This window comes from Colossoma macropomum, unplaced genomic scaffold, assembly GCF_904425465.1.
Source record: "Colossoma macropomum unplaced genomic scaffold, Colossoma_macropomum, whole genome shotgun sequence".
Taxonomy (NCBI): Eukaryota; Metazoa; Chordata; class Actinopteri; order Characiformes; family Serrasalmidae; genus Colossoma; species Colossoma macropomum.
This window is the reverse complement of record NW_023494793.1, coordinates 41,261,830-41,288,411: the sequence shown is the minus strand read 5'-3', so window position 1 is coordinate 41,288,411 and position 26,582 is coordinate 41,261,830. Positions and strand designations below refer to the sequence as shown.

The 26,582-nt window shown below is 40.9% G+C and overlaps 1 protein-coding gene across 2 annotated transcripts; it reads right to left on the bottom strand.

Moving 5' to 3' along the window:
• Window positions 1-637: 637 nt before the first annotated feature.
• Window positions 638-25,139, bottom strand: ssbp3b (single stranded DNA binding protein 3b). 2 transcript variants are annotated; one of them, XM_036579569.1, is made up of 18 exons: window positions 24,952-25,139; window positions 24,049-24,121; window positions 23,860-23,921; window positions 22,493-22,577; window positions 11,405-11,494; window positions 9,628-9,696; window positions 8,634-8,693; window positions 7,719-7,779; window positions 7,338-7,396; window positions 6,541-6,605; window positions 6,057-6,105; window positions 5,866-5,901; window positions 5,361-5,415; window positions 5,201-5,265; window positions 3,986-4,058; window positions 3,770-3,798; window positions 3,522-3,620; window positions 638-2,047 (listed from the first exon to the last, which is right to left on the bottom strand). In XM_036579569.1, the coding sequence occupies exons 1-18, from the start codon at window positions 25,005-25,007 to the stop codon at window positions 2,015-2,017; spliced, it is 1,119 nt and encodes a 372-aa protein (XP_036435462.1). In that variant the 5' UTR covers window positions 25,008-25,139; the 3' UTR covers window positions 638-2,014. The 2 variants fall into 2 exon arrangements, with proteins under 2 accessions (XP_036435462.1, XP_036435463.1); XM_036579570.1 differs by lacking the exon at window positions 9,628-9,696 and having other exon boundaries at window positions 2,015-2,047.
• Window positions 25,140-26,582: the final 1,443 nt, after the last annotated feature.

Genomic DNA, 26,582 nt, shown 5'->3' with positions numbered 1-26,582 from the left:
ATACTGTATATGGTTCTATACAGAACCTTTCTGGAAAGGGTTCCATACAGCACCCAAAAGGGTCCGTCTATTGTTACGATGTCAAGCTTGTAACAAGAGAACAACCCATTTGGTGCTATATAGAACCCTTTTCAAAAAGGTTCTATATAGAACCATCTACAGCACATTCTCCATCAATCTGAAGAACCTTTCACATTGCAAATAACCCTTTAAATCATGCAAAGGGTTCTTTGAGTGTTCATGGTTCTTTATAGAACCTCCTTCTTTACAAAAGAACCCTTGAAGAACCATCTTTAAGAGTGAAGACTGGTTAAATTAGCAGGAAAGTGTGATTGAAAGTTCCTAGAGGGACTGAAATGTACAGATTAACAGAACATGAAATAAGAACTGCGCTTATACTGACAGTCATTGTTCAAATCAGTTCTCGCAAAGTTTCAGTTCAAAGCCAACGTGCAAGAGAACAGAGACGACCCAAATTAAAGACTGCACTGTATCTAGTACCTTTGAAGGAATTAAAGTGGTACTTGGTAAAATTCTGTACTCTGTAATCTTCAGCTGAAGCTCCTACTGCACACCAGACATCTTTCTTTACAATATTTACCCGTACAAATGTATGAAAATGACACAGAAACAGCCAGAAAGGAGCCAAATAATTTAGTTGTCAATATATAAACAAGCATTTTTGCCCAAAGTATGATGTACAAGCTAACAAAAGCAGTGTAAAACAACTTCTAAATGTAGAACCATTACCAAAGGTCTGTATAAATAGAATAACTTACGATTCTACCTGTAATATGAGTGAGTCTGGCGCCCCTCCAGCGAAGCCTAACACAAAGCAAATCTGAACACTCACTACTGGGTCTGTTTCACACCAGCTCCTTCCTTTGGGGTGAAAGCTACAACTTTGAATGACAGGCCTTTTGGAAACCATTATCAATAAAATCAGAGCATTATCAAAATGAAACAATTGAGGCACATGGTAGTGATTAAAAAACAGAAAAATAAACAAGGTGATATGGGAACTGGATACCATCACAAATTCAGCATAACAAGTAATCGATGCTACAAATGGCCAAACACATCAGTGGGAGAGACAAAGAGGCGAGTGTTTGGAGGTTTCTCAGAGTCCGTCACTCGTAGGTAGTTCTTCTCGTCCAGCTCTGATTGGACCGATGAATTATTCAGAGTTTCAGAGAAAAGGGTTTGAGACAGCAGTTCAAGAGCAATGAAAATGGAATCAGTGCAGGGAAAAAACAAAGGACTGCTTTCTTCCTCAGTGTGGGAGCTCAAAGTCAGTTATTTCTTGAAAGCAGCTGCTTATAATACTTGCCCAAAAAAAACAAAAACAAAATAATAACAATAATAATAATAATAATAAAAACTACAACAGAGTGTAAAGAATTAAACTACAACTGTGAGCCTTCCTCTTCAGAAAGGCCATATTATTCTCATCATCTGACGTGTTTTGCTTGGGAAAAAAAAGAACAAAAAAGACTAAAAGGCAATAAAAACGCACGGCGAGATCAAGGCCACGTATGAGAGTTCAGTGTCGAAAGGATCGTGAGGACGTTACGGGAACACGTAAACCATGCTGAGGATGGCAGACTGGCTGAAGAAAAGTGAACGATGCTGCTTCTTCTGGTTTTTTTTTTCCTTTTTTTAAAATTTTTTGCGTCTACAACATCCAGCGATCGTGTCAGAACCATAATAAGCTCTTTCTTTTACAAAGTTGGCCTTGGAGGGGAAAAGGGAAAAAAAAGAGAGAGAGAAAAAAGAACTGTTCCAGGAGGTTCGTGTCAGGTTTCTGTCTGATCTCAGAGGGGGGGTGGGGGACGGGAGCGGATGTTTTGTTTATAAGAAAAAGTGATAATCAAAAATCAGTGATATTGCAGGAGACCACTGGCGAAAGCAGAGGCAGTTGCACGCGGCCTCGAGGATCCTGTACATGTTTCTCCGTGTCTCTCTGTAATGGATGGCCAACTGTGAGTGTTTCCCCAGGGCACACAACCACATCTCACACGCTCATGGTCATGGAGGGAGAGTATTGCTGGAGGGAGAGACAGAGAGAGAAATGAATCACAGATTTAAACACAGACACACACACACACACACACACACACACACACACGCGCGTTTGTCTTGCTATACATGAGGACATCCATAGACTTCTATTGATTTTTGTGCTACTGTAGCTAAATAATACACCCAAACCTAAACCTAACCTCAACCTCAGTATCCAAAAGGCAATTATTCTGCTCTTTTAGTTTTCAAATAAAAAAAGTAACTGTGGTCAAAACAACACATGCTCAAGTGAGGACCAGCAAAATGTCCTCACTTGAGCAGAAATTTCATATAGTCATATTATATAGCAATACAAGAACACACACACACACACACACACACACACACACACACACACACACACACACACACAGCTTGAGATTAAGGATATGTGGAATTTTGGGCAGATATTAATAACCAATATTTCCCCAAATACATATCTATCGATTCTGATACATAATCATTTACAATCAAAGAACTTGGGACTAAATACAGAGGAATGTAATGTATTTATAAATGCAGCAAAATAAACAAAAACCAGACTTTAGCACAGTAAGCCAGCAGTGCCTAAACGTTCTGCAGTTTGAAATACATAAAAGTTGAAATACATAAAAGTTCTGCAGTTTGAAATACATAAAAGTTGAAATACATAAAAGTTCTGCAGTTTGAAATACATAAAAGTTGAAATACATAAAATCTTAACACTTCAATGTCAATCTTTTTTTCAATCAGTTATCTGCCGATACAGATATACATCTGACATCATGAATAGAGGTGGACAATATGATAATATTGCTTCTGGATTTTTCCACATTTCTGCATAATCAAATAGTTTAGATGTAAACAGAGGTGGTTTGGTATGAGATGCTCTGTTCTAGAAAAACAGAGTCAGAATTGTTAGTGATGGGAACCAGATGTACGCCTCTACAAGCTCCCTCACAGAAAGTTACTACATGAAATGGTTATGAATTCACTGCCTGATGTCTGAGACACTGTTTTATGATAGTTGTACAGTAAAGCTTTAACGCATTCACGGTGGAGAGACACGGGCAAGGCAAGAATAGAACCCAAACAATACTTTTTCCTGCTGGATTTACCATCAACATTACATATAAAACCTCAGAAGACACGTTTAGGTTCACTGAACGTTTAAGATAAATAAAATGGCTGTATTAGTGCTGTGGACGTCCTGACCTCTGGTTCCCATCATCGCATAAAGAAGTCAGAGTTGTTATGTTTCTTTACAATGAACTATTTCACATCAAACCACTCTGAATGACTGTTTACATCTTAAAAATCGAACTGGTAGCTGGTTAGACCATCTAAAACTACCTGGTTCATGATTGGTAGCTGGTTAGGCCGTCTGAAATAGCACCGCTGAAGGAGCCAAACGTTCTGCTCATCAAATCAGACGTTTATCCCTAAATAAAGGAAAGCAAAGAAAAAGCGAGCGCACTCACATTCTCATTCTGGAAGGAGTGTAGGTAGCTGCCTCCAGCATCGTCATCTCTGGGGGTGCCCATGTTGTTGCTCATGTTGCTCATGTTGTTGGGGGAATTCTGGACAAAGTGCAAACGAAGACATTTTTCAGTGAGAGCAAGAGCTCAAATATTGATAAACAACAGCCACTACAGGTTTTAGGTTTTGGTTTCGATCAGTGTCATTTTACAGCTGCTCTAAACAAGCGGAACGTCAGAAAGATAATCACCTTTGGAAGTCCGTCCAAGTCTCCAGAACCTAGAAAGGCCAAAAAGACAGCGGTCACGTATGCCTTTTCCCTACAATACAGTGTGTCTATTGCTTTTCATGCATTAAACGTTTCCTTTTGTGCTGTCTGGAAATTAAGAGAAAGACATACTGCAACCCTTTTAAACAGATAATAAGAAACTATTCAGATTTTAGCGATGAAGTATTGAAGACTTACCTCCATTCATATGCATTGGGTCCATTCCGGCCATGGCCCCTAGGGGGCCCTCTGAGCCTGGGCCTATGGGGAACTACACACAAGAGAGAAGGAAGGGCACATGCTATCATCAGTGAAGGCCAAGCGTCCGACACAATAGAACAGTAAATGCAGTAGAGCACAGCGTACTACTTGTATGTAGATCAACCGAAGTACCCCAGACGTGGCCCATTAGACAAACCGAGACATGTTCAGTGTCTGAAGTTTGCTTCTTTGGTTTTGCGCTGGAGATACGAGGCTAATGTAGCTAAGAAGTAATGGAAGCTTAAGGCCTGCAAGGACTGCAAACGCTCTGTCCTTCTGTACAAACTCACCGTCTGTCCGGCGAGTACTGCTATTCCAACAGCCTCAACAGCTAAACCTGGGCAACAGAGGAGAGTGAGCTGCTTTACCTCTTCTCTTGAATTGGAAATGCGATAATTAATCATATCATTGTGCGAGACTCAACTGCTCGTCTGCTATGGCAGTTGAGAAGCACGCTGGTGGTACAAGACCGCTCAGTCAGGCTTTGCTGTCGTTATAGCGCCCCCTGCTGTAACGCTCCGATTGCAACTCGTGCTTGCTTTGCATTATGAAATGCATCGTGACAACATTTTCAACGCAACTATGCGCAAAACCTCGTCTGCGTAGCTCGAAGCGCCTGCATTTGCATCCTTACGTGAAGTATGTTTCGGGCCAATGTGCATCGTGCAAACTGCGTATATAGTCATATGTTGCAAATTTAATTTTCTTTTTTTTAATTTTTATTTCTGTTAGACTTTTACAGGGTTACAATAACAATCACTGTTCACCAAATCAATCCTCACAGAATTCACATACAGGAACAAAGGAAAATAAGAGATTTTGAAAGGAATTAACTTTGCTACCTGTATGAGCCACACCTCCACCAAGGGCACCTCTTAGACCATAACAATAATATACATTTTTTGGCACATTATCTGCATTAATGGTGTCAAAATATAGTTTCAACAAATTGAATTCCTTATCAAATATTTTTGGTATTGTTTTACGAACCCCTTTCCAATAAGTTTGAATCTTCTCACAGTCCTGAAAAATATGCATTACAGAGCCTCAGCTCAAATATGATTTAACTACTCCTTTCAAGCCCATTACAATTTCCCACTCTGACACACCTGAATCAATTAATCAGCTAATTAAAGTGCTTAATGAGCTCACAGTAGTTCGGCCGCCTCCTCCTGAGTTCATCATGGTGTACAGGTTTTCACTCGAGTTGTTGGAGTCTGAAAGTAACAGACAAAACAGTTGCCTTTCATTGTTTGTCGGCTTTAATCAATCACTCACAAAAATGATCGAGTTAGTTATTGGGGTTACAGACCTGCAGGGCTTGGGACGATTCCAGGAGTGCCTGGGGGTCCGCCTCCTTGCGGTCCCTATGGGAAACAAGTCAGAATGTCCACCTTTAATGTCATAACTGACCCATTTGTCACAACTCTGTCATTTTTGGGAAATCAATGTCAAAAGAGGCTAAAATTTTCCAATGAAATTCTAGCTGGGCCGTACGTTTCTGGCCTCACAACAATCTGATTTTGATTATTTAGGAAACAAGCAAATGCAAAATGAAATCTCAAAGCGTATCAATTTGTTTCGGTATGATTCAGGATTCCTTTTTAAAACACAATGAATACACAAATGTAACTGCACTACCTTTTACACATTAGTGCAATAAAGCAAACAGCCTGAGAAAACGGCCAAAACATGAGCTGATACTTTATTGATGAATTTCATAATCCATAATAATGGATTAACTTTCCAAAATCAATGCGGTTTAATCTCCATCTTCAGTCGGATGTATTATGTGAGGGTGAATGTGATGTACTTACCCCATAGGCGCCAGGAGAGGGTGAGGAATATGGCATCTGAGAACACAAACATTTTAGGCTTTTACTCAGCATTAAATAACGTAAATATTTTGTTGGTAATATTATATTATTTTTATGTATTACACATTTTAAGTTACATTAAAACAATTTATCTCAAAGTACTGAATTGGGTTTAAAGCAAGTTTACTTACGTTGTTAGTGTTGGGATTAGGCCACGGTGGCCTGCCGTTCCCAGGACCCCTGGAAACACAAAAGAAAAAAAAAAAATTACATTTCACTCTCTCAACTGTAACATCATTTACCTTTTTAAACAGCACAAATAATAAAACTAATTAATATTTATCACAGTGTACAGAGTTAAATACATGCATTTTCTATGAGACAGTTCAGTGTTGTTTACAGCCCAGCTGCACTGATTTATAAGATCACTATTTGGCACAATGACATGATATTTTGCATTTATCTTTTGTTTTGAAACAATCTGTGTAATAATCGTGTAATTAAAGCTCTAGAATCAACACATTTAACTCAGAAAATGATGATCACTGAACTGAATCTCAACCTCAGAATCAAAAACCATATCAATGTGAAAACCTAAATCAGAATAACTGTAATTATCAGAGTCATTCACTTTAGAGTCAAAAGCAGAAAAACGTAGGGGGCATTTGCTCTTACATAGCGACTCCTGGCATGCCTGGACCCATCGAATTGTGTGGGGGTCTCATCCCTCCTCCGAAATTCTGCAATTCCAGTTTATATTACACTCAACATAAAGACAGAACATTCATCGTTCCCTCATTTGTGTCTGCATTTAACAGTGATTTCCAACCCAGTTCCCACTGACCCCTTAGCCAGTCCAAAGCCATTCAGAATCGTTCACAGTGGAGGTGATAGGAACCAGACATCTTAAGACGCCTCTAAAAGCTCCCTCACAGAAAGTTACTACATGAAACGGTTATGAATTCACTGCCTGATGTCCGAGACACTGTTTTACAAAAGTTTTGAGAAGATGGGCTGGAGGTTAGGGAACCAGCCTTTTGACCGGAAGGTCACCGGTTTGATCCCGAGCCGACAGGACATGACTGAAGTGCCCTTGAGCAAGACACCTAACCCCCAACTGCTCCCCGGGCACTGTGGATAGGGCTGCCCACCGCTCTGGGCGAATGTGCTCACTGCCCCCTAGTGTGTGTTCACTAGTGTGCATGTATGTGGGTGTGATGTTTTACCATCATGACCATCACATTTAAAAACTGATGACAGTTGACATCTAGGTCTACTCGTGTTTTAGGACAGTGAATAAAATGGCTATGTTTGTGTTGTAGAGACCAATGGTTGGTGGTTCCCATCACCACCACTAAAGAAGTCAGAGTCTAAATCAGTGTTTGAACAAAATCAGTGGAATACCACTTTAAAACACTGGATCTGGGCAAAGATCCAACATAAAATTCAAATTTGGACGCTGGTGGTCTTACCTGGGGTCCAGGGCCCATCGGCCCCATCCCTCTAGGAACACTCATCCTCTGCATTGGCCCTTCAAAAGCACAGAGGAATAAACATCACTAAGAGTGAACATTAAAGGAAAGGTAGATAACACACACAAAGTGATGTCAGCTTTCTCTGTTTTTCTCCATTTCAGTCTCTGAAATATCAAAAAGCACCAAGTGATTCTGAGTTTCACAGAAGCATCAGAAGAAACGTGGCTCGATGTGTTTTTCTTTGAACTGGTAATGTACTTAAGTGTCATACCTACTTACTAACTACAAGCAAGAAGAAAGAAAAAGGCCTGCACTCGTTTGAAATGTGCAACTGTTGAGAGTTTTGCAGCAGTTGAGAGACTGAAATGCATTACTCACCCTGTAGTCTGGGGTCCATGTTGGGGAGCATGGGCTGTGCTGCAGGAACGCCCCCTGGCGGCTGCCGGGCAAAGAGAAACAATTAATATGTTTGAAGAGGAAAAACTTTCAACATCTCACTTGAGCCTAAAAGGGGAATTCCACCTCTATTCCAAAATACCTGTACAATTAAACCATTAAGACGCAAACAGTCATTCAGAGTGGTCTGAAGTGAAATGCTCACAACTGATCACAGTGGTGTAGACAGGAACCAGACGTCTGAAGAGTTTAATACCTTTAAAAGCTCCCTTACAGAACGATATTACATGAAATGGTTATGAAGTCACTGCCTAAGACACTGTTTTACGATAGTTTTGAAAAGGTTCTGGCCTAAAATGCACACATTTTATATGCTTCATGACAGAGAGGTACAGACAGGGTGTTATGAGGCAAAATAGTCCTGAAAGAAAACATTTTTTTTTTAGATTTGTATCATTTTTAACATTATAACCATGTTACCTAAAAACCTCAGAAGACCTAGGTTTACCTGTTGTACATAAAATGGCTTTATTTGTCTGAAAAATCTGAAATCTGACATAAAATTCTCTACAACGAACCATTTCAAACCAAACCATTCTGAATTACTTTCTTTACACGCCAACAACTAAAAAACCTAGAAATCTTGAAAAACTGGTGGAATTTCCCTTTAAATTAAAATCCTTTTCAAAGACCACAACAGCAACCCACAGCATTTCTGATCATTACCAAATCCTTTTTCAGGGGTAATTTGTCTCACAGCTCACATCCAACAAGCAAATGAACACAATTTTCAAAACAGGCAACACAAACAGCAGCGGTCAGTATAAACCTGTCCGCAGTTTGATGTTTGTGTGTAGAGATACAGCAGTGCAGAAACAGCTGTTTTAGTGCCCTCACCTGGTTGCCCATTCTGATTGGGGGTCTTGGTCCTCCACCGAAACGCGGTGACATGAAAGGCTACAATAAATAACAGGCAAGTTTAACATGGACACTTATTTATTTACTGTATTATGAACTCCAAAAGGATGCTGACATTCTACTTCTACTAAATAAGATTCAGGGTCCGGATTCCTGAAAGCACTGTATGCTTGATATCATCTTAAAGGGCCCATATCATGAAAATAAATAAATAAATAAATAAATAAAATTATTTTTTTCCGTTATTAATGTTGTTAAAAGTTTCAAGACAGACCGTTCACCCCCGGTCCATTTCAGTCTATATACGTAAACTAAGCTTGTTTTGAATTCATCATGCTTGTGATGTCACAACATCAAACCTATTTACATACGCCTGGCCATTCAGATTACAACAGTTTGTCCTCATTGCACCTATGAAGGCGTCAGTCAATAAGGTCAGAGATCATTTACACATTAAAACTAGATGGAAGAAGGAAAACAGTTCTTAAATTTTAATGTAAGTTCTGTTACTTTTAGGTTCTGTGGCTCCGTTTATCATGAAGTTTCTACACAATGTAAAGTGAAGCTGTGTAGTAAAGTGAAACATTATAACATTTAGATCTGACAGACAATATATTAGTCTTAAAAGGTACAGCAGCAAAAGCAGCCGGACTGAGGGAGGGAATTTAGGATCTGCTGTGTAAAATGAATTATGCATGTTTTTGGGGCATAAAACCACACAAACACTTTAAGTGGCCTTCAGAACAAAGAAAAACAACCTATGAGAAAACTGTAGGATATGGGCCCTTTAACTGTAGTGAGAGAGTGCAGAGTGACTGACCGCTCTACCACTGTGCTCACAGTGCTTTCAGATCACAGGTGGACAGGAGAGATACAGAGAGAGAGAGAAGAGCAAAAAGAGTGCAAAGGGAGTGAGCAGAGAGGATGGAGTGTGCGGGGAGGAGTGTGCAGACGTGTGCTGGGGAAGCGCTACCTGGCCGTGAGGTCCCATCATGCTGTTAGGAGGCTGAGCATGAGGAGAGGACTGCGAGCCGGGAGGGCCCTGAGGAGGGGAGAGAGACAGAGAGGGAGAGAGAGAGAGAGAGAGAGAGAGAGAGAGAGAGAGAGAGAGAGAGAGAGAATAAGTAATAAAGAGCAAGAGAAACAGAGACAGAAGAGATAGGGAGAGACAGGAAGAGAAAAAGGAGAGAGAGAGAGAGAGAGAGAGAGAGAGAGAGAGAGAGAGAGAGAGAAAGAAAAAGAGTGAGAGAGAGAGAATAAGCAATAAAGAGCAAGAGAAAGAGAGAGGAAGAGAAGGAGAGAGAGAGGGGAAGAGAAGAAGGAGAGAGAGAGAAAGAATAAGCAATAAAGAGCAAGAGAAAGAGAGAAGAGATAGGGAGAGAGAAGAGGTGAAGGAGAGAGAGAGAGAGAGAGAGAGAGAGAGACAGAGAGAGAGAGAGAGAGAGAGAGAGAGAGAGAGAGAGAGAGAGAGAGAGAGAGAGAGAGAGAGAGAGATGGAGAGGAGGAGGGGGAGGAGGCGTTAGGCATCAGGCTATTTAAAGAGAGCAAATAAAAAAAATAATTAAAAAAAATGCAGAAAAACACCAAGAACTGCAGGCGCTGATCCAGTTCTACACATATTGGACCAGTACCGGTGCGATGAAGCCATGTGAAGAAGACGAGACAAAAATGGGGGAAAAAAATAAAACTGAAAACGTAACCCGAGCAAAGCAGAGCTTCACTGTGTGGACAGCTTTCAACGTGTGACCTCACTGTCCACCAAAATAACCACCAGTTACGCTTCCTGCATCGCAGCATAGGACCGTAAAAAGCCTGTTTGAGATACTGTTAAATCACTGTTTGTGCAGAATGAGATGATCAGCTTGTGTTTCTCTCACCAGCCACGTTTACATGCAGCCTGATAATCCCACTAACAGCTCAATCAGAATAGACGAGTCCGATTGAGGCCATTCAGAATACAGTTTCTATCAGATTGATCGAGGTGGGTAATCCTGTAAATAATCAGTTAAATAGTAGAATAATAACCGTGTAAACGCCTGTATCTGATTACATTCCCTATCGGAAAGTTTAAGTCCGTTCTGATCATGTTCGTCACGTCATAGTGAAAGTTTATACCATTCAACATGGCGGAGCAGAAACTGGTCTGCAGAGGAGACGAAGTTTATGCTCTGATCTTTAAAAGATGGCGGTGGGACGGACGTCCATCTTATGTGTCTCAGAACACGACGTCTTCCTCTCGGCCTTCTTTAATAAGGACATGTGAAGGACGTTTTCCTGAGTCTGACATCATTTTAAAGCAATTCAAAACACAAGCACTGCTCACTGCTGCTCATCTCACTCTGACTGGACTCACGTGATGCTCATTGTCATGGTAACGTTTACACTAAGTGGTTGTCTAACCATGCGCCTCATTTTGGATCTGATTACTTGTAGTGTGGATGTAAACAGAGATTTCCATCAGATTGTTGAGTAGAGTGAGATAAACACCTCAGTCTTCATCTATAATCAGAATGTATTTAATCGGGTTGGCAAAAACCTTTGCATGTAAACACAGACACTGGTTTCAGAGCAGCAGGATGAAGCAGAAAAAGGTACTTGAAGTCTCCTCACAGTCAGGATTAAGTCTAGTCCTGGACTAAACTCTTTCAGAACGCTGTGTAGTCCAGGACTAGGCTTAATCTCTGTCCAGGAAACTGTGCCTATATGAAATGCAGCTAATATCTGTCAACAGTGCAGAAAGGTGGTCTAACCTGGAAGAATCCGGGAGGCATCGGACCACCTGGCATGCCCTCACCGGGGGGCATGTTTCCCAGCACCGGACTGGGGGCTGCTGCAGCACTCTGGGGGGGGGGACACAAGACACAACCTTATTACTAAAGGTGAAATGATTTCAATCCAGTAACAGACAAACAAACAAACAAACAAACAAACAAGTCTTTCACTGAACCACCATCACTGATCAAAACTAGGCGTCTGGGTGCAGCCTATCGTTATGATGTAGCATAAGATATGAAGAGCCTACACAGTTGTATGCAAACGCTGCCCCCCTCCCAACATGTTAAGTTCAGTAAATAAACAGTAATTTTATTTCAACAGTGCATTAAAATGTGCAGAGGTGTGTCTCTATAGAAGGTGCGGAACTTATTCACACTTAAATTAACAAAACAAGGAATCCAACAAGGGGTGTTCAAACTTTTGAATAAATTCTAGTGGTCATAATTTTAGGGGGGTTATTTTGTTAAAGAGCAGCACAGCAGGCATTTAAAACTGTTCTACTGGAGAACTTATTTGTCCAAGCCAAACAAATCAAAGCATTTTAACATAGAAAATATCAAAAATCAAGTCAGATCTAGACCTCAGGTCTTCTCCCAAACCTGAAAGTGTGTCGAAAATGAAGATGAATAAGAAACAAGAATATCAGAACAGGAATAAGAACATGAATTGAAACAGGCGATGAAAAAGCAAGAAGTAAAAACATGAAAGATGGAAAAAGAAGAAAATGATGGTCCTGAAGCTGAAAAGATTTTTATCCAATTAGTCCAACTTTTTCTAGCCTCATTGCTTTAGATGGAAATGGTTCTGACCGAGAAACACATCTGCATGCGTCTACATTACTATCAAATTAGAATCCCCCACAGTCTGAAACATCAGTTTATCACTTCCTTAAATACATCTCCATTTTCTCTTCTTCTGCAAACAGCATCCTTCAAATATCACACTAAACAGAAACTATGATGCTTCTTAGGTGGGAACACTGCTGGTCTGACTGTCAGGGCGCTGATCCTGGATCTGTGGCTGTGTTGTGATCAGCTCCAGACTGGGAGTAACATGATCCTCAATCAGCTCTGACACTCAGACGCTGCTGTATGAGCACAGCTGACGCCCTGTTACTCAAATCCAGCTTTGTAAGATCACAGCACTGCACTGCTCAGTGTCCTCCGACTCCAACCCACCTGACTCACACTTCAGTCAACACTTAAGATCATTAGAGAAGATTCGTCTGCAGAACGATGTTGTGACAGGGCAGGTAAAAGGGACAGTTCAGCAAATAAATTTAATTTACCCAGCTTCCTCTCTTACTCCAAACGAAAGCTCAGACATGTTTGGTCTGAAGTTTGTTTCTTTAGTTTTGCACCGGAGCTACGAGACTAATGTGTCATAAAAGCTTATGTGCAATTAGCATAGTGCGCATGGTGCAAAGTGCATGTGTGAAGAATGTGAACCTTCTGCAGAGAAGGGAAGTCACGACATGACAGCAGAGTGTAGTCTGTTTCTCTGCATACTTACTTAGCCCCCTTTCACCCTGTTCTTCAGTGGTCAGGACCCCCACAGGACCACCATAGAGTAGATCAGGTCAGACTCTGGATTTTTTAAACACTGTGTCCACTCACTGTCCACTCTATTAGACACTCCTACCTTGTCGGTCCACCTTGTAGATGTAAAGTCAGAGACGATAGCTCATCTGCTGCTGCACAGTTTGTGCTGGTCATCCTCTAGTCCTTCATCAGCGGTCACAGGACGCTGCCCACAGGACGCTGTTGGCTGGATGTTTTTGGTTCTCAGTCCAGCAGTGACACTGAGGTGTTTAAAAACTCCAGCGGCACTGCTGTGTCTGATCCACTCAGACCAGCGCAACACACACTAACACACCACCACCACGTCAGTGTTACTGCAGTGCTGAGAATGATCCACCATCCAAATAACACCTGCTCTGTGGGGGTCCTGTGGGGGTCCTGTCCACCGAGGAACAGGGTAACAAAGTATGCAGAGATACAGATGGACCACAGTCTGTGACTGTAGAACTACAAAGTGCTCCTATATGGTCAGTGGAGCTGATAAAGTGGACAAACAGCGTAGCTACAAGGAGGTGGACTTAATGATGTGGTTGCTTGGTGTACATGAGATATGAATTGTGTACTCCACCAGAGGGCAGTGCAGAGCTCACATCTTACAGTTTGGTCAGAGGTTCTAAACTGTTTACTCAAAAAAGGAAAAATGAAAGCCGTCTAAAGGAACCGCTCACTGGGCAGGAAATGTCAGAATTTTAAAATTTCTACATAATTCAGTTGTTGAGGTGTAAAAGTCATGCAGAGTGATCTGACATGAAATGGCTGATTGTAGAGACTCAGTAGTAGAAAATCTGAAAAAAAGTTCTCTTTGGGGACTATTTTGCCTCACAACGCTCTCCATGTATCCCTCCACCATGAATGGATTTAAAAAAATACTACTGCAAAACAATGCAGTAACTTTCTGTGAGGGAGCTTTTAGAGGTGGACGTCTGGTTCCTATCACCACCACTGTGAACAGTTCTGACTCTGTAGGTTTCCCTAGAACACAGCCTTTCACACCAACCCACTCTGAATGACATCTTAACCATTTAGGCAGAAATTTTGAAACTTTGGTGGAATTCCCCTGTAAGTAATCTCTAATAGCTAGCTCTAGATAACAGCTTAGTCTGACACTGAATAAACATTAACAAAAAGTATGTTATAGAGATAAAAACACCTTAGAGCCTGAATAGTGACCGCACTTTTTTCCACTTTTACTGTTAGCCACATTAGGCTTGCAGCTCTCAGCAAAACTAGAGAACTTCAGACACAAAACTGACTTGGCTGACCGACTACATTTGAGGTAAGGGGGGGGAAAAATGCGCAAACAGCAGATTTTGGAGGGATAAGGAATTGTATGTGTGCCCTTGAGTTCTCTGACTAATCGTTTTGATGTTGATATTTTTCAACGTTCGAGTGAAACAGGCCAGGCCGATCTCCCTCTGAGCCGCCGCACCCCTACAGCATCAGGTCACACTTCAGTACGAGGTGTGCGTGCAGGGCCGGTGAGGGAGCGGTGTGAAATACCACAGGCAGGGGACGGGGACGGGGACGGCACACGGCCCAGACCACCACACAAACACCCAGCTCACATACAACACACCTCCACAACGGCAACCTTATAGGAGAACGACCCGTCAGGTGAAGCGTGGGTGTACGTTTGGTGTGTTGTGATCGTCCTGATGACCTTTGGGGTTGACCCTGATTTTAAATGACCTTTTTAAATCGTACTTCAATCTTTTCTCTACGCTGTGCAGCATTTTGGATCAACAACAGTTGTGTAAAAAGGGTTTTTTTTTATAAACAAACGTTAATTACTGTTCCAAATTAATTTAAAAATGAATACATGAAAACAGACAGACATATAAGACGCACAGATAAAGTCAACCGTGGTCTCATTTGTAAGGCTTTGTTAACTGATTTAGCTGAACATGCTTTGTGAGACAGGGCGAGAGATAGACGGACGGACGGACAGACATTTATTGATCCCGAAGGAAATTTAGCAGCCCCTATCAGTCACACAACACAGCGCAGTTACAATAAGGGTGATTCGACTAGCAAACACCCATAAGCAGACGCAACCGGCTCTACCCAAACATCATAATCTACTGACAAGACAATAAACCTGTGTGCAAATCACATCAGCCTGAGCAGCACTAACAAACACCAGCAACACACATTCTCAGACTGACCTGCCTGGACAGAGCAAACAGACAGAAGACCGGACATCAAGCCAAGTACACAGGACACGTATATAAAGAATAAGCTTTATTCATTTAAAGTAAATGATATCCAGTCATGCTGTTCCTGCATCCATAATAAGAGTCTCTCAAAGGCCTGCTATAATTATTATATAAGCGCCTGATTGCAATTATTTAAGCTGATCCATCTTCTGAGTCCTTTAGAGGGCAGCAGTGAGTAACGTTTGTATTTTTAGTGTTAACACCTTCAGAGGACAGGAGTGAATGTTTGCTTATTCGAGCTCGAGCTGTTACCGTCACCAGTTTAATGCTACTTAGCAATGACAGCTCTTAAAAATGATGGTTCCTCAAGGGTTCTTTAGTAAAGAAAATGGTTCTGTATAGCACCACGAACACTCCAAGAACCCTTTGCATGATTCAGGGGTTCTTTGCATCGGGAAAGTGTTCTTCAGATTGACGGTGAATGTGCTGTAGAGGGCTCTATACAGAACCTTTTTGAAAAGGGGGCTTGACATCGTAACAATAGAAGAACCCTTTTTGGTGCTACATAGAGCCTGTTTTGAAAAGGTTCTATATGGAACCATTATAAAACACATTCTCCGTCAATCTGAAGAGCGCTTTCATGATGCAAAGAACCGTTTAATCATGCAAAGGGTTCTTCGAGTGTTCATGGCTCTATATAGAACCACTTTATTTACTAAAGAACCCTTGAAGAACCACCTTGAAGTGTGAAGGAACCAAAAAAGCTACTTTAATAGCTGCAAAGAATAAATAAAAAGGCGATTCAATTGTCAATTGCAGTCATTTATATGGCAGCTAAACATTAATGCTTACTCTCGTATAGTTTCTGTATAGATTTGCATATTTTTCAATTGTGCTTTTGTGACATGTTGGTATTATTTGAATTTTGGGGAGTGCAAACAAAGAGACGTAGCTGTGTAAGCTTTTATGACACTTTATAGTGTCTTCAATACTGATTCTAATGATTTTGTAGCTTTAGTGCAAAACTAAAGAAGGATATTTTAGACACTAAACACTTTCTCGGTCAGCTAGATCTGCGGTAAGGTGGGAAAACCGTGTCAGTTTGATTTCTGCAGATATATTTGCTTTCAAGTCATCCAGCTTTACTGTGAAAGGCGCAAAATTCCCCACACAAAGCTCACGAAAGCACAGGACCATCCTATACACACCAGTACACACAATACATGGTACACAATACATACCATCCTATACAAGCCAGCTTTCTCTCCGCTCCTCTATAAACCCTCTCCAGCTCCCCTCCTCCTCTCAATCTGCTTGCCCACCGGCTTCCTGACAGCCATCAATCACTCTCTGACCCCGCCCATCGCAACCCTGAGGTTGGGGTGGGGGTGGGGGGGCGTCCCTGGGGCTCAGCGTGAAGACAACATGGCTTCTGTTTAAAGCGCTGCAGCTACAGCCTCCTCCCCCACCCTCCCTCCTTCTTCACCTCCCCCAGAGAGCACGGAGCCCAAAGCCCAGAGCCACGGCCCCCACCGCAGCGCGAACAAAGGCACGGCCGAGCCAACACCAGGCCTTTCCTGATCACACGGACCCAAATCAAACCTCTGTTCGCTTCCACAGAGCTAAAGCAATCCCATCACGACAAAGGCCAACACTAAGTTTGGCCAAATCACAGTCAGACAGGAAGAACAGATGAACAGAATATCCTCCCTTAACCCAAATGAAGGTGATCAGCCAAGACGTGAAGTTTTCTTCTTTAGTTTTGCACTGGAGCTACGAGGTGAATGCAGCTCACAGGCAACGGCAGCTTAAACGCCACCAATTAGCACAATGGAAACTAGGGATGCACGACCAGAATCGGCAGATTTTGGCTCTAATTAGGATTTTGGTTGCAGATTTATGGTGTAAATAATGTGAAGCAGGTGAGAACTGGCTGTATTTAACTACACAAATGCCAAAATATCACAGCATAATCATGCATCACTCAAATTACCAAATTACCAAATTACCAGCTTCTTATTTTCAAAGTAGCACTTTAGTTGTTAATTATTGTTATTCATTTTTTTAGATTTAAAACACCAGTTTGGTCTATTAAAGAGCAAATTAATGTTATTAACATTGCAATTTTGGCTGAGAAATGGCTGGAAATGCACTGGAAATAAAGCTAACCAAACCAAAAACCACACACTTCAGCCACCAGCTAATCTGACCGTAAAGAAATCAGAAACTCTGTAGAGCTGTTCAGTAACCTCTAATGCTTATATGGTTTCTGACACTAAATATGGACAAGAAGATGGACAAAAATCAGGATTCAAGATGACCAATTGGTCTCCTATAAGCTTCCATTACCTTTTAGCTGCCTTAACCTCACAAAATTTAAAAAGCAAACTTCAGACACGAAATATGTCTTCAGTTTTTCCTCCTCACTCATTTAAACGACATTGCTGGTACATAAAATGCACCACAGTAACAAGAGAGATAGAAGAAGGGTGTGTTATGGGATTTGGCAGCCACTGCCTCTCGCCCCAGAATGCACAATACAACTCCAAAACCAGCACAGAGAGTCCATCTTCCAGACAAGACAGTCATTTTGATTCAGTAAATCATCTGACTGTAGAAGCGCAGCACAAACAGAACTTTGTGCTGGGTTGTATAAAACTGTATTAATTTGACTGCAGCGTTCTGTATGTAATTCTGCTGAGGATGCTGATAACGGGTATACTTCCATGTACATATCTGTGGACACTGATAGCGATGCATAAACATTTCGCTGCTCTCGGAACAAAATCTCATCTCCAAAATGGTAACTTTACAGGAGAAGGAAAAAACATGCTTTACTTTTAATGTAAGTCAATGGAACCAGAATTTTTTCCAAGTCATTTTGGGCCGTTTATTTTAGTCCATTCATCATGAAATTTACAGTCAATGTAAAGGACAACAGGCAATTTCAAATTACGTCAAACACAGAAAAACGACAAAAATGGAGATAAAAGGTTTTGTTCCGACTACAGCGATTTGCAAAATGTAGAAACTGGGACTAACTTTACCTGCAGCAGTGTAAAGAAATAAAACATTTTAGTTTGGTTAAAAAAAAAATTTGTGCAGCATCGCCTAAATGTTCTGCTCTTCCAGAGGACATTAAACATTTAATCAAATATTGGTTTGAATTATTGATCAAATCTAAACAATGTTATTTTAAACAAATACCTGCCAATATCAATATGACTCAGATTTAAGCAGTAGAACACAGAGGGAGTGTGTTGTCGTGAAATAACATCAGGGCTGTGATTTGTTCGCTGTGGATCATCACAGCCGTGATGTTATTGGCGATAACACACTCCTCGAGTGTTCTATTGCTTTTATACAGCAGTTAAATAAATAAAGTAATAAATTAATAAACTGGGCCGTGAACGCGGCGTTTAATATGTTTTAATGTTCGCAGTTCCTTCACCAAATTATAGTTCCTTAACGAGCAGCTTGTTGCTATGTCAGAGTAACGAGCTCCGCCCACTCGCTGCACAGCCGGCAGTTCGTTCTCCAGCTCCTTATACTAAATTCCCAAACTGTCATCACCAATGAGCAGCTTTTCAGTCGGCAGCTGTGACAGAAGAACAGCTAAACAACCTGGAATCAGCCAGAAATGAACCCAATACCATTCGCCAAACTAAATGGGCTGTAAGATGCTTTACAGACTGGCTGGAACAAAACAACATTAATACTGATCTGGCAAAAAAAGACAAAACTGAGCTAAACTTGATATTGTGGCAGTTTTATGGCTCAGTCTGATTTGGTCAGACTGAAGATCAGACTGCATGTTTGCCGAATGGTATTGGGTTCATTTCTGGCTGATTCCAGGTTGTTTAGCTGTTCTTCTGTCTCAGCTGCCGACTGAAAAGCTGCTCAGTGGTGATGACAGTTTGGGAATTTATTGTAGTCTCATCTTCAGAGTCTGACCAAATCGGCTGTCGGTCAAATGTGATCTTAAAAGTATCCATTTTCTGTTTGTGGGCAAGTAAGAAGTAAAAACGTTCAAATGGCTTGAGCGTCTCCTACAGCTATCAAAGTTGTTGCTTAGCAATGGCATCTCAGCGGAGTGATACAGTGTTTGTGAAAAAAAACGTGATGTTATGGTGAAATAACAGCACAGTTCGAACGCTTCTCAACCAATCAGATTGCGTGGCCGGAACTAACTGCTGTATAAATTACAGTAAATCCCTAAATGATGTGCATATTTTTAATTTCTCATGTTCTGAACGCAGAAGAGCAGCAGTGGTTTAAGGCACAGCTAACAGGGGCTCAAACCACATCAGTCAGATTCCTCTCCGCTCGGTTCCACAGTGATTCTGAGTAGTTAATCACAGCAGTGCTCGCGGTTCCTGGCATCAAGACTAACTTTAAGTCAACACTCAGTGGACTGCAGGACTGACGTACCAGCCAGTACTGTGTACAAATTAAAACACGGCTCTGCACTGTAACTTAATGTAACCTGAACAGGTTTCGATATCAGGCATCTTCATATCACAACTGCAAAAAAGCACTGATAAAATTAATACAAGTATTTCTAGGAAAGCTTGTGTTCCATAATTCATATCACTGACCAAACACAGCTGCATGCAGAAGTTCAAATCATGTGTTTTTGGTGACTTTCTAAGTGAAACGTTCAACTACGGCAACACATTTCCGCACATTTTAATGCACGATTACTGTTTGTGCTCAATTTAACACATTGGAAAAACAATGAAACATAAAACGTAGCTTGTGCAAAAGTAATGGCACCCCGATTTGTGTGGTTTTTTGTTATACTCAGTAAAAAAAAATAAAAATTGTCTGCTAGAATTAGCAGAGAAATGCCATGTAAATGCCACAGTACATAACATCTGCGTACAACTGTGCTTCCAAAAACATCTGAGCTTCGGTTTGTGTTCTTCATAACACAGCAATACGAGTGCTTCCTGGCGGGCCGACTTCTCTTCAAAACTGAACCAGAGTTCAACAGCCAGCTGATATCTCAGCCACGGCCTCGAAGCAAATTCACTTCACAAACCTCCCTGCACTCACTTGAATCCCAATCAATTGCATTTGCATAAACGGTTTAAGTCCATTCACCCACTTGATTGACCTCTTTGCACACCTCATACAAGCACCATTCATGTGGTGAAGGAACGTCATGCTGTAAATTCTCCAGCGAAGCAGTAGCACGGCCTGCCCAGCGCTACCTCCAACTTTAACTTGGATCACAGTAATCGTGCACACTGCACGACTGTTTGGGTGGGGTGCAACAGCCCTTGTTGTTGCTTATCAGTGCCGGCGACTCCTGGCCAGGGCATTAATATTGAAAGTGGTGGCACATTTGAACACAGAACTACACAAACACTGCAGATTCTTATGCGTAGTAATTCTACAAGCAGTGTATGGGACGAGGGGGTCTATACACTGATTTAAAGAAATGGCATTAAAGATACTTTATTATATACAGACTATATAGTATATTACAAAGTCTAGAGCAGGGGTGCACAAAGAACCAAGGCCAAGGGTCCCAAAAAAAACTTTTTGAAAAGTACATTTTATAACATTACACTACATTTTATTACTACAATCTCTCAAAACTACATTTTAAAAAGGAAAATAAGAAGTTTATATAGCTGTACAGAACCTTTACGTTACATGGAGGTTCTTTAAACCCACTTATATCTCATTTTAAAAAATGGTTCTGTCCACCTAAAGGTTCTTCAGGCCAAGCAAAAGCTGTTCTTCTATGACTTTGCTTTAAAAATATGCTTTCTGGAATTATTACTATTAAGCATAACACTTCCTGTAATGTATACTGTATGTATTGTATAAGCCGAGACACATTATAATGTACAAGAACATAAATACTGTAAATATTCTGCATATATATTGTGCAAAAAGTAGTTTTAAGGAGATAAAAATCAAAATGATTGTTAAACCGCCTACAGTCCATAAAACTAGGGTTCCTAAATGGTTCTAGGAAAAAAACTACCTGGTATAGAAACTTTACATTGTGTCATTATGTGGAGGTTCTTTAAAAACTTTAAAAAGGTTCTTGACACTTTCATTTTTAAAAATCATTCTCTAAAAGAACCATCAACTGAATGGTTCTTTAAACAACCAAAAGTGGTTCTGAGAATTCACTCTAAAAGAACTCTTTCTGGCACCTTTATTAATAAGAGTAATTTGTGATACGTTGTATGTAATGCATAAAAAGAAGCATAATGTATTATTTAAGAATAAAACCACAGTATATATTGAGCACATACATTCAGCAGCTTCCAGAAATTAAAAGTGAAGGTGACTAAAACCTCCAACTGTAATATAGGCTACTTAACACACTGTGAAATGCATGTATTTTTAAAGAAAAGACACCATAAACTGTGTAGGACTATGGTATATGTTGTGCACATATATTGTGCAAGTAATAGTTCTAAGATTTAAAAAAATAAAAAATAAATCAAGATGATGGAAACCACCTAGACTCTTAAAAACAAAGGTCCCTACATGGTTTTGGCTTGGACATACAGTTCTAAGATAAACAATTTACCTGTATAGAACTTTTACACACAAAGGTCATCATATCTCATTAAATAAAGTTCTCTAAAAGAATCATCCACTGAAATGCACTTCATGGAACCAAACTTGGTCCTTCTATGTCTTAGGAACCAAACGTGGTCCATCTATGGCTTTACTCCAAAGAACCCTTTCTGGGAACTTTACTATGAGAGCACAGGAACATAGTGCTGTTGTCAGAAGAAACCCTCTCCATTTTTTATGTTTTTCAGTTTTTGACATATTTTGAAAATACCTGTTGCCCTTTACACTAAGTGTAAATTTCATGATGAACGGACTAAAAGAAACGGCCCAAAATGACTTGGAAAAAATTCTGGTTCCATTGACTTACATTAAAAGTAAAGTATGTTTTTTCCTTCTCCTGTAAAGTTACCATTTTGGAGATACGAGGTTTTCTTCCGACAACAGTGATAGGTTGCTTAATGCACTGCACACTGTATAAGAAGCACAACATATTGCGTAAGAATACAAACACCACATATATTGTGCACACATACTACACAAGAACCAGCTTCCAGAAACCAAAAGTGAAGGTGACTGAAACTTCCAAGAGTAATACAGGCAGCATTATGTACTAAACAGTGTATGTATGTGTGTACGTATGTATGTATGTATGTATGTATGCAAGACGATCCAATACATCATGTAAGAATATTGCATTTATTGTAAGGGAGGAGTATGAAGCTGATCACTGTCCAGATAAAGGCTGGTGAAAATAACTCCAATCACTAAGAATACTCACGTAGTCATGGAAGGCCTTGGCCTCGCTCGAATGTTCACAGGAGTCCCTCCTCTCTGGAGCCGCACAGTACAGATCCCAGAACACACTGAGGGAGAAAACAGGCCAGAGGATCAGCTGCTTACATCCACATCAGGGCTTCCCAACTGTTCTCAGTATTACTTCAACTGAAACTGCAACATGCAAATGAGGCTCTAACCAACCACTGGCTGGCTTACTGTATGCTTTGAGGATCCTGACCAATCATAGACATTCTTTGGGTGCTTGGTAGGAACCACAATGTTTGCTTGATGCAACAAATCAGCGGTCAACACTGTCTATTCCCCGGAGGTCCTGGCCACTACAGAGCCTGTTGCCCGAGGGGCCACTTGCCTTGGAGATTTTTAATACATTCTCGTTCCTGTCTAACAAACCGGTTTGGTCGGACGCTGAACGAACTGCATCAAATCAGGTTTTGTCAGATTTTGTTAACTACAACCACAGCCACAGTGAATGTGGTGGTGTGGTGACTGTAGCTAAACTGTACCTAATGATGTCATTCAATCTTGATTACATCAATGGGACCACTACAGTCACCAAACAGCAATACTCCTGTTTGTTTATATATATATATATATATATACACACACACACACACACACACACACACACACCGCTGTTGTCGGAAGAAAAGCTTGTATCTCCAAAATCGTAACTTTACAGGAGAAGGAAAAAACCTGCTTTACTTTTAATGTAAGTCAATGGAACCAGAATTTTTTCCAAGTCATTTTGGGCTGTTTCTTTTGGTCCATTCATCATGAAATACACACACAATGTAAAGAGCAACAGGTATTTTCAAATTATATCAAAAACTAAAAAAGTCAAAAATGGAGATACGAGGTTTTCTTTCGACAACAGCGATATATTAATTGCACTTCTATTACTGTGGCAACAAATTCTTAATTAAACTGCAAAAACAGCCCATTTTGTCTGTGCATTTACATACTCTGCCCATCAGACCTACAGCAATTAAGCCCCGCCCATCCAGGCTGAAGTTATAAGGACTGTTTTCAGCCAATCAGAACAAATATCGATCTTAAAGGCACAGTAACAAAAACAGCCTGTTTATTTTTAGGGTTGAACTTTAGAAAAATGTCAAATGACTGACTTTTTTTGGTGCATAAAACCCACACAAACCCTTTAAGTGGGCCTGAGTGGAAAAAAAACAAGAAAATATACACGTAAAAATGACAAACGTCGCCCTTAAGGTGTTTCGGCGACGTGCTTTCTCGTTTTGCAAGGCAAATCACAACTGTGATTTGTCGCCTTGTGTCTCGTCCACATTGTGTGGTGCTGCTAGACCCCTCATCAACAAGTTACTGCACACTTACCACCACCACGAATGCAGGAACCCTGGAGGATCTCCCAGAGTGATGTTCTTTTCCCATCGAATCTGCAACAAGAGTGGAGGGGAAATGGTTTAGTCTCGCTTGACAGGACGCTCAGGGCCTACTGTACACACCGCAGGACGGAGGGAGCGCATGCAAATACGGCTTCCCCACCACGGCCACGGCTCTCACCTCCGACAGAAAGGTCTGAGCTGACTTCTGTGCGCCGATGTGTAGCAAGTACTCGTAAACATATAGGGCCAGCCTGCATCAGACGACAAGAAAAGAGAGAGAGACATTATGTTATATAGTGGGAACACAACAAGCAATGACCACAAATGATGAAGCATAAGGATCATAAATGATCAGGCATCTATTTATCTACCCACCCCTCCCTAGCAAAACATGACCAGTGGTCAGATGAAGAGGGATAAAAGACCAGCCCAGTGTACTCAGTGTTAGAATGAACCCCCCCCCTCTATACAATAAAGCCTATTGGAGAGGCTTTGGACATGTGTAAGCATTTTAGGTTAAAGTTGGCTTCCTATAAGCCAGCTATTCGAATTTTCCCGTTCCACCTTAAACGGTGCAGCAGTTACATTCTGGCGCCTCAGGCGCCAGAATGTAACTGCTGCACCATTTAAGGTGGAACGGGAAAATTCGAATAAGGGTGGAAAAAAAAGGGCACATGTTCAGCGATTTTTTGGGGAAACTAAAAGCACAAAAGGTGGGACCCCACTCCCTCCTCCCTGCCTCAGACTCAAGGCAGCCTTCCATTTAAGCAGGAGAAAAGAAAGTGCATCAGATGCATCAATTTAAGCGACAGGAAATGGACAAAAAGATGGAAAAAACGGGGATTAAGGTTGGGAAGAGATGGAGGGGGGAAAGCGTGCAAAGGAGAAACACACACAAGAGCCGAGGAAGGCCACTTTCGCTTCAGCGCCGTGCTGATGGCTCGCAGGCTTCATAGGCAGCCGTGCCTATACGGCTCTAACAATAGGCTCCGTCGAAGGCACCAAAAACACTCGCGTACGCTCACACACACGCACCCACACGCTCCGCAAGCACGACGGTTTGATACTCATAAAGCCTTACTTTTCCCGAGCCTGGCCGTCCGATGGCACGACGGAGCTTTTGCCTTTTGGAAACATGGTTTTATTGCACGGGGAGAAATAGCCCGTTTCCCTTTTTCCCCCTGTTTTCAACAATTCATCTGTCAGGGATCCCGACCTGCCCGCACAACTCAACTACACTAACAGCGCCGCAACGCAACATGACTGCTGGATCGAGGGGAGGGGGGGAGGAGCCTGCGCGCTGATCGACAGCCCGAGCGACCAATGGGCGAGCGAGAGTCTCCCTCTACGTCACCCGCGTCTGAGCTCCTTTCTCCTCCTTTCTCTGGCTGCTTGCGATTGTTTTAAAGGACCCGCATACCTAGGCTTTTTTCTTTTTTTTTTTTTGGCTGCTATTTTTCTTTCCTCTTGCAAGAAGTTTGCCCCTAAAGCGCCACCGCGATGCTATTGCGTTCCCTCGCGAAACTGTTTGCATTCCCTTGCAAAATTTTTGCATTCTCTAGCAACGCTTTGGCATTGTCTCGCAAAAGTTTCGCGCTCTCTGGCAAAAATCCATTGCATTTGCGAGGGAAGTGCAAAATTATTGTTTTCTTGCCATTAGTTTAGAGGATTCATATCCTTATATTTTTTTCACTACTATTTTTTATTTTCACTTGCGATATATTTGATTTTATACAGAGACCCTAAAGCGCCATTGTGACAAAAAATATCTACACATTATTATTATTATTATTATTATAATACACATAAATATTTGACATTGTGTTCTCTCATAAAATTTCTGCATTCATTCACAAAAACATGTGCAAGGGAAAGCAAAATTATTGTGATTAAACACAAAATTATTATTTTTTTTTTTTCCAAAAGTTGTATTTTTTCCCAAAATTATTAGTTTCTTTCCATTGTTTTGAAGGACTCATGTCTTTATGTTTTTTCCTGCTATTTTTTATTTTCTCTTGCGATGTGTTTACTTTTATACTGAGCACCTAAAGTGACATTGTAACAAAAAATATTTGCAATGACATTGCGTTCTCTCGCAATATTTTCCCATTCTCTCACAATAATTTTGCATTTACCTGCAAAATTTTTGCGTTCCTCGCAACCATTTAGCGTTTCCTCACAAAAGTTTTGCGTTCTTTTGCAAAATCCATTGCATTTACTAGGGAACACAAAATTATTGTTTTTTTTCCCCAAAAGTTGTATTTTTTCCAAAATTATTGGTTTCTTGCCGTTGTTTTAAAGAGCCCGTATCCTTATATGTTTTTTCTTGCTGTATTTTATTTTCTCTTGCAATATATTTGGTTTTATACTGAGCCCCTAAAGCGCCATTGTGACAAAAAAACATTTGCAAAGACATTGTGTTCCCTCACAATCTTTTTTCTTTCCCTCACAAAAGTTTTGCATCTCTTGCAAAATCCATTGCATTTGCAAGGGAATGCAAAACGTATGCAAAAAATGCGAAATTATTGGGAGGGAACACAAAATCATTGTTTTTTTTTTTTTTCAAAAGTAGCATTTTTTCCAAATTTATTGGTTTCCTGTGATTGTTTTAAAGGACCCATATACTTATATGTCTTTTTTACTGCCATTTTTTTTTCCTCTTGCAATGTGTGAGTGGTTTTATACCGAGTCCCTAAAGTGCCATTGTGACAA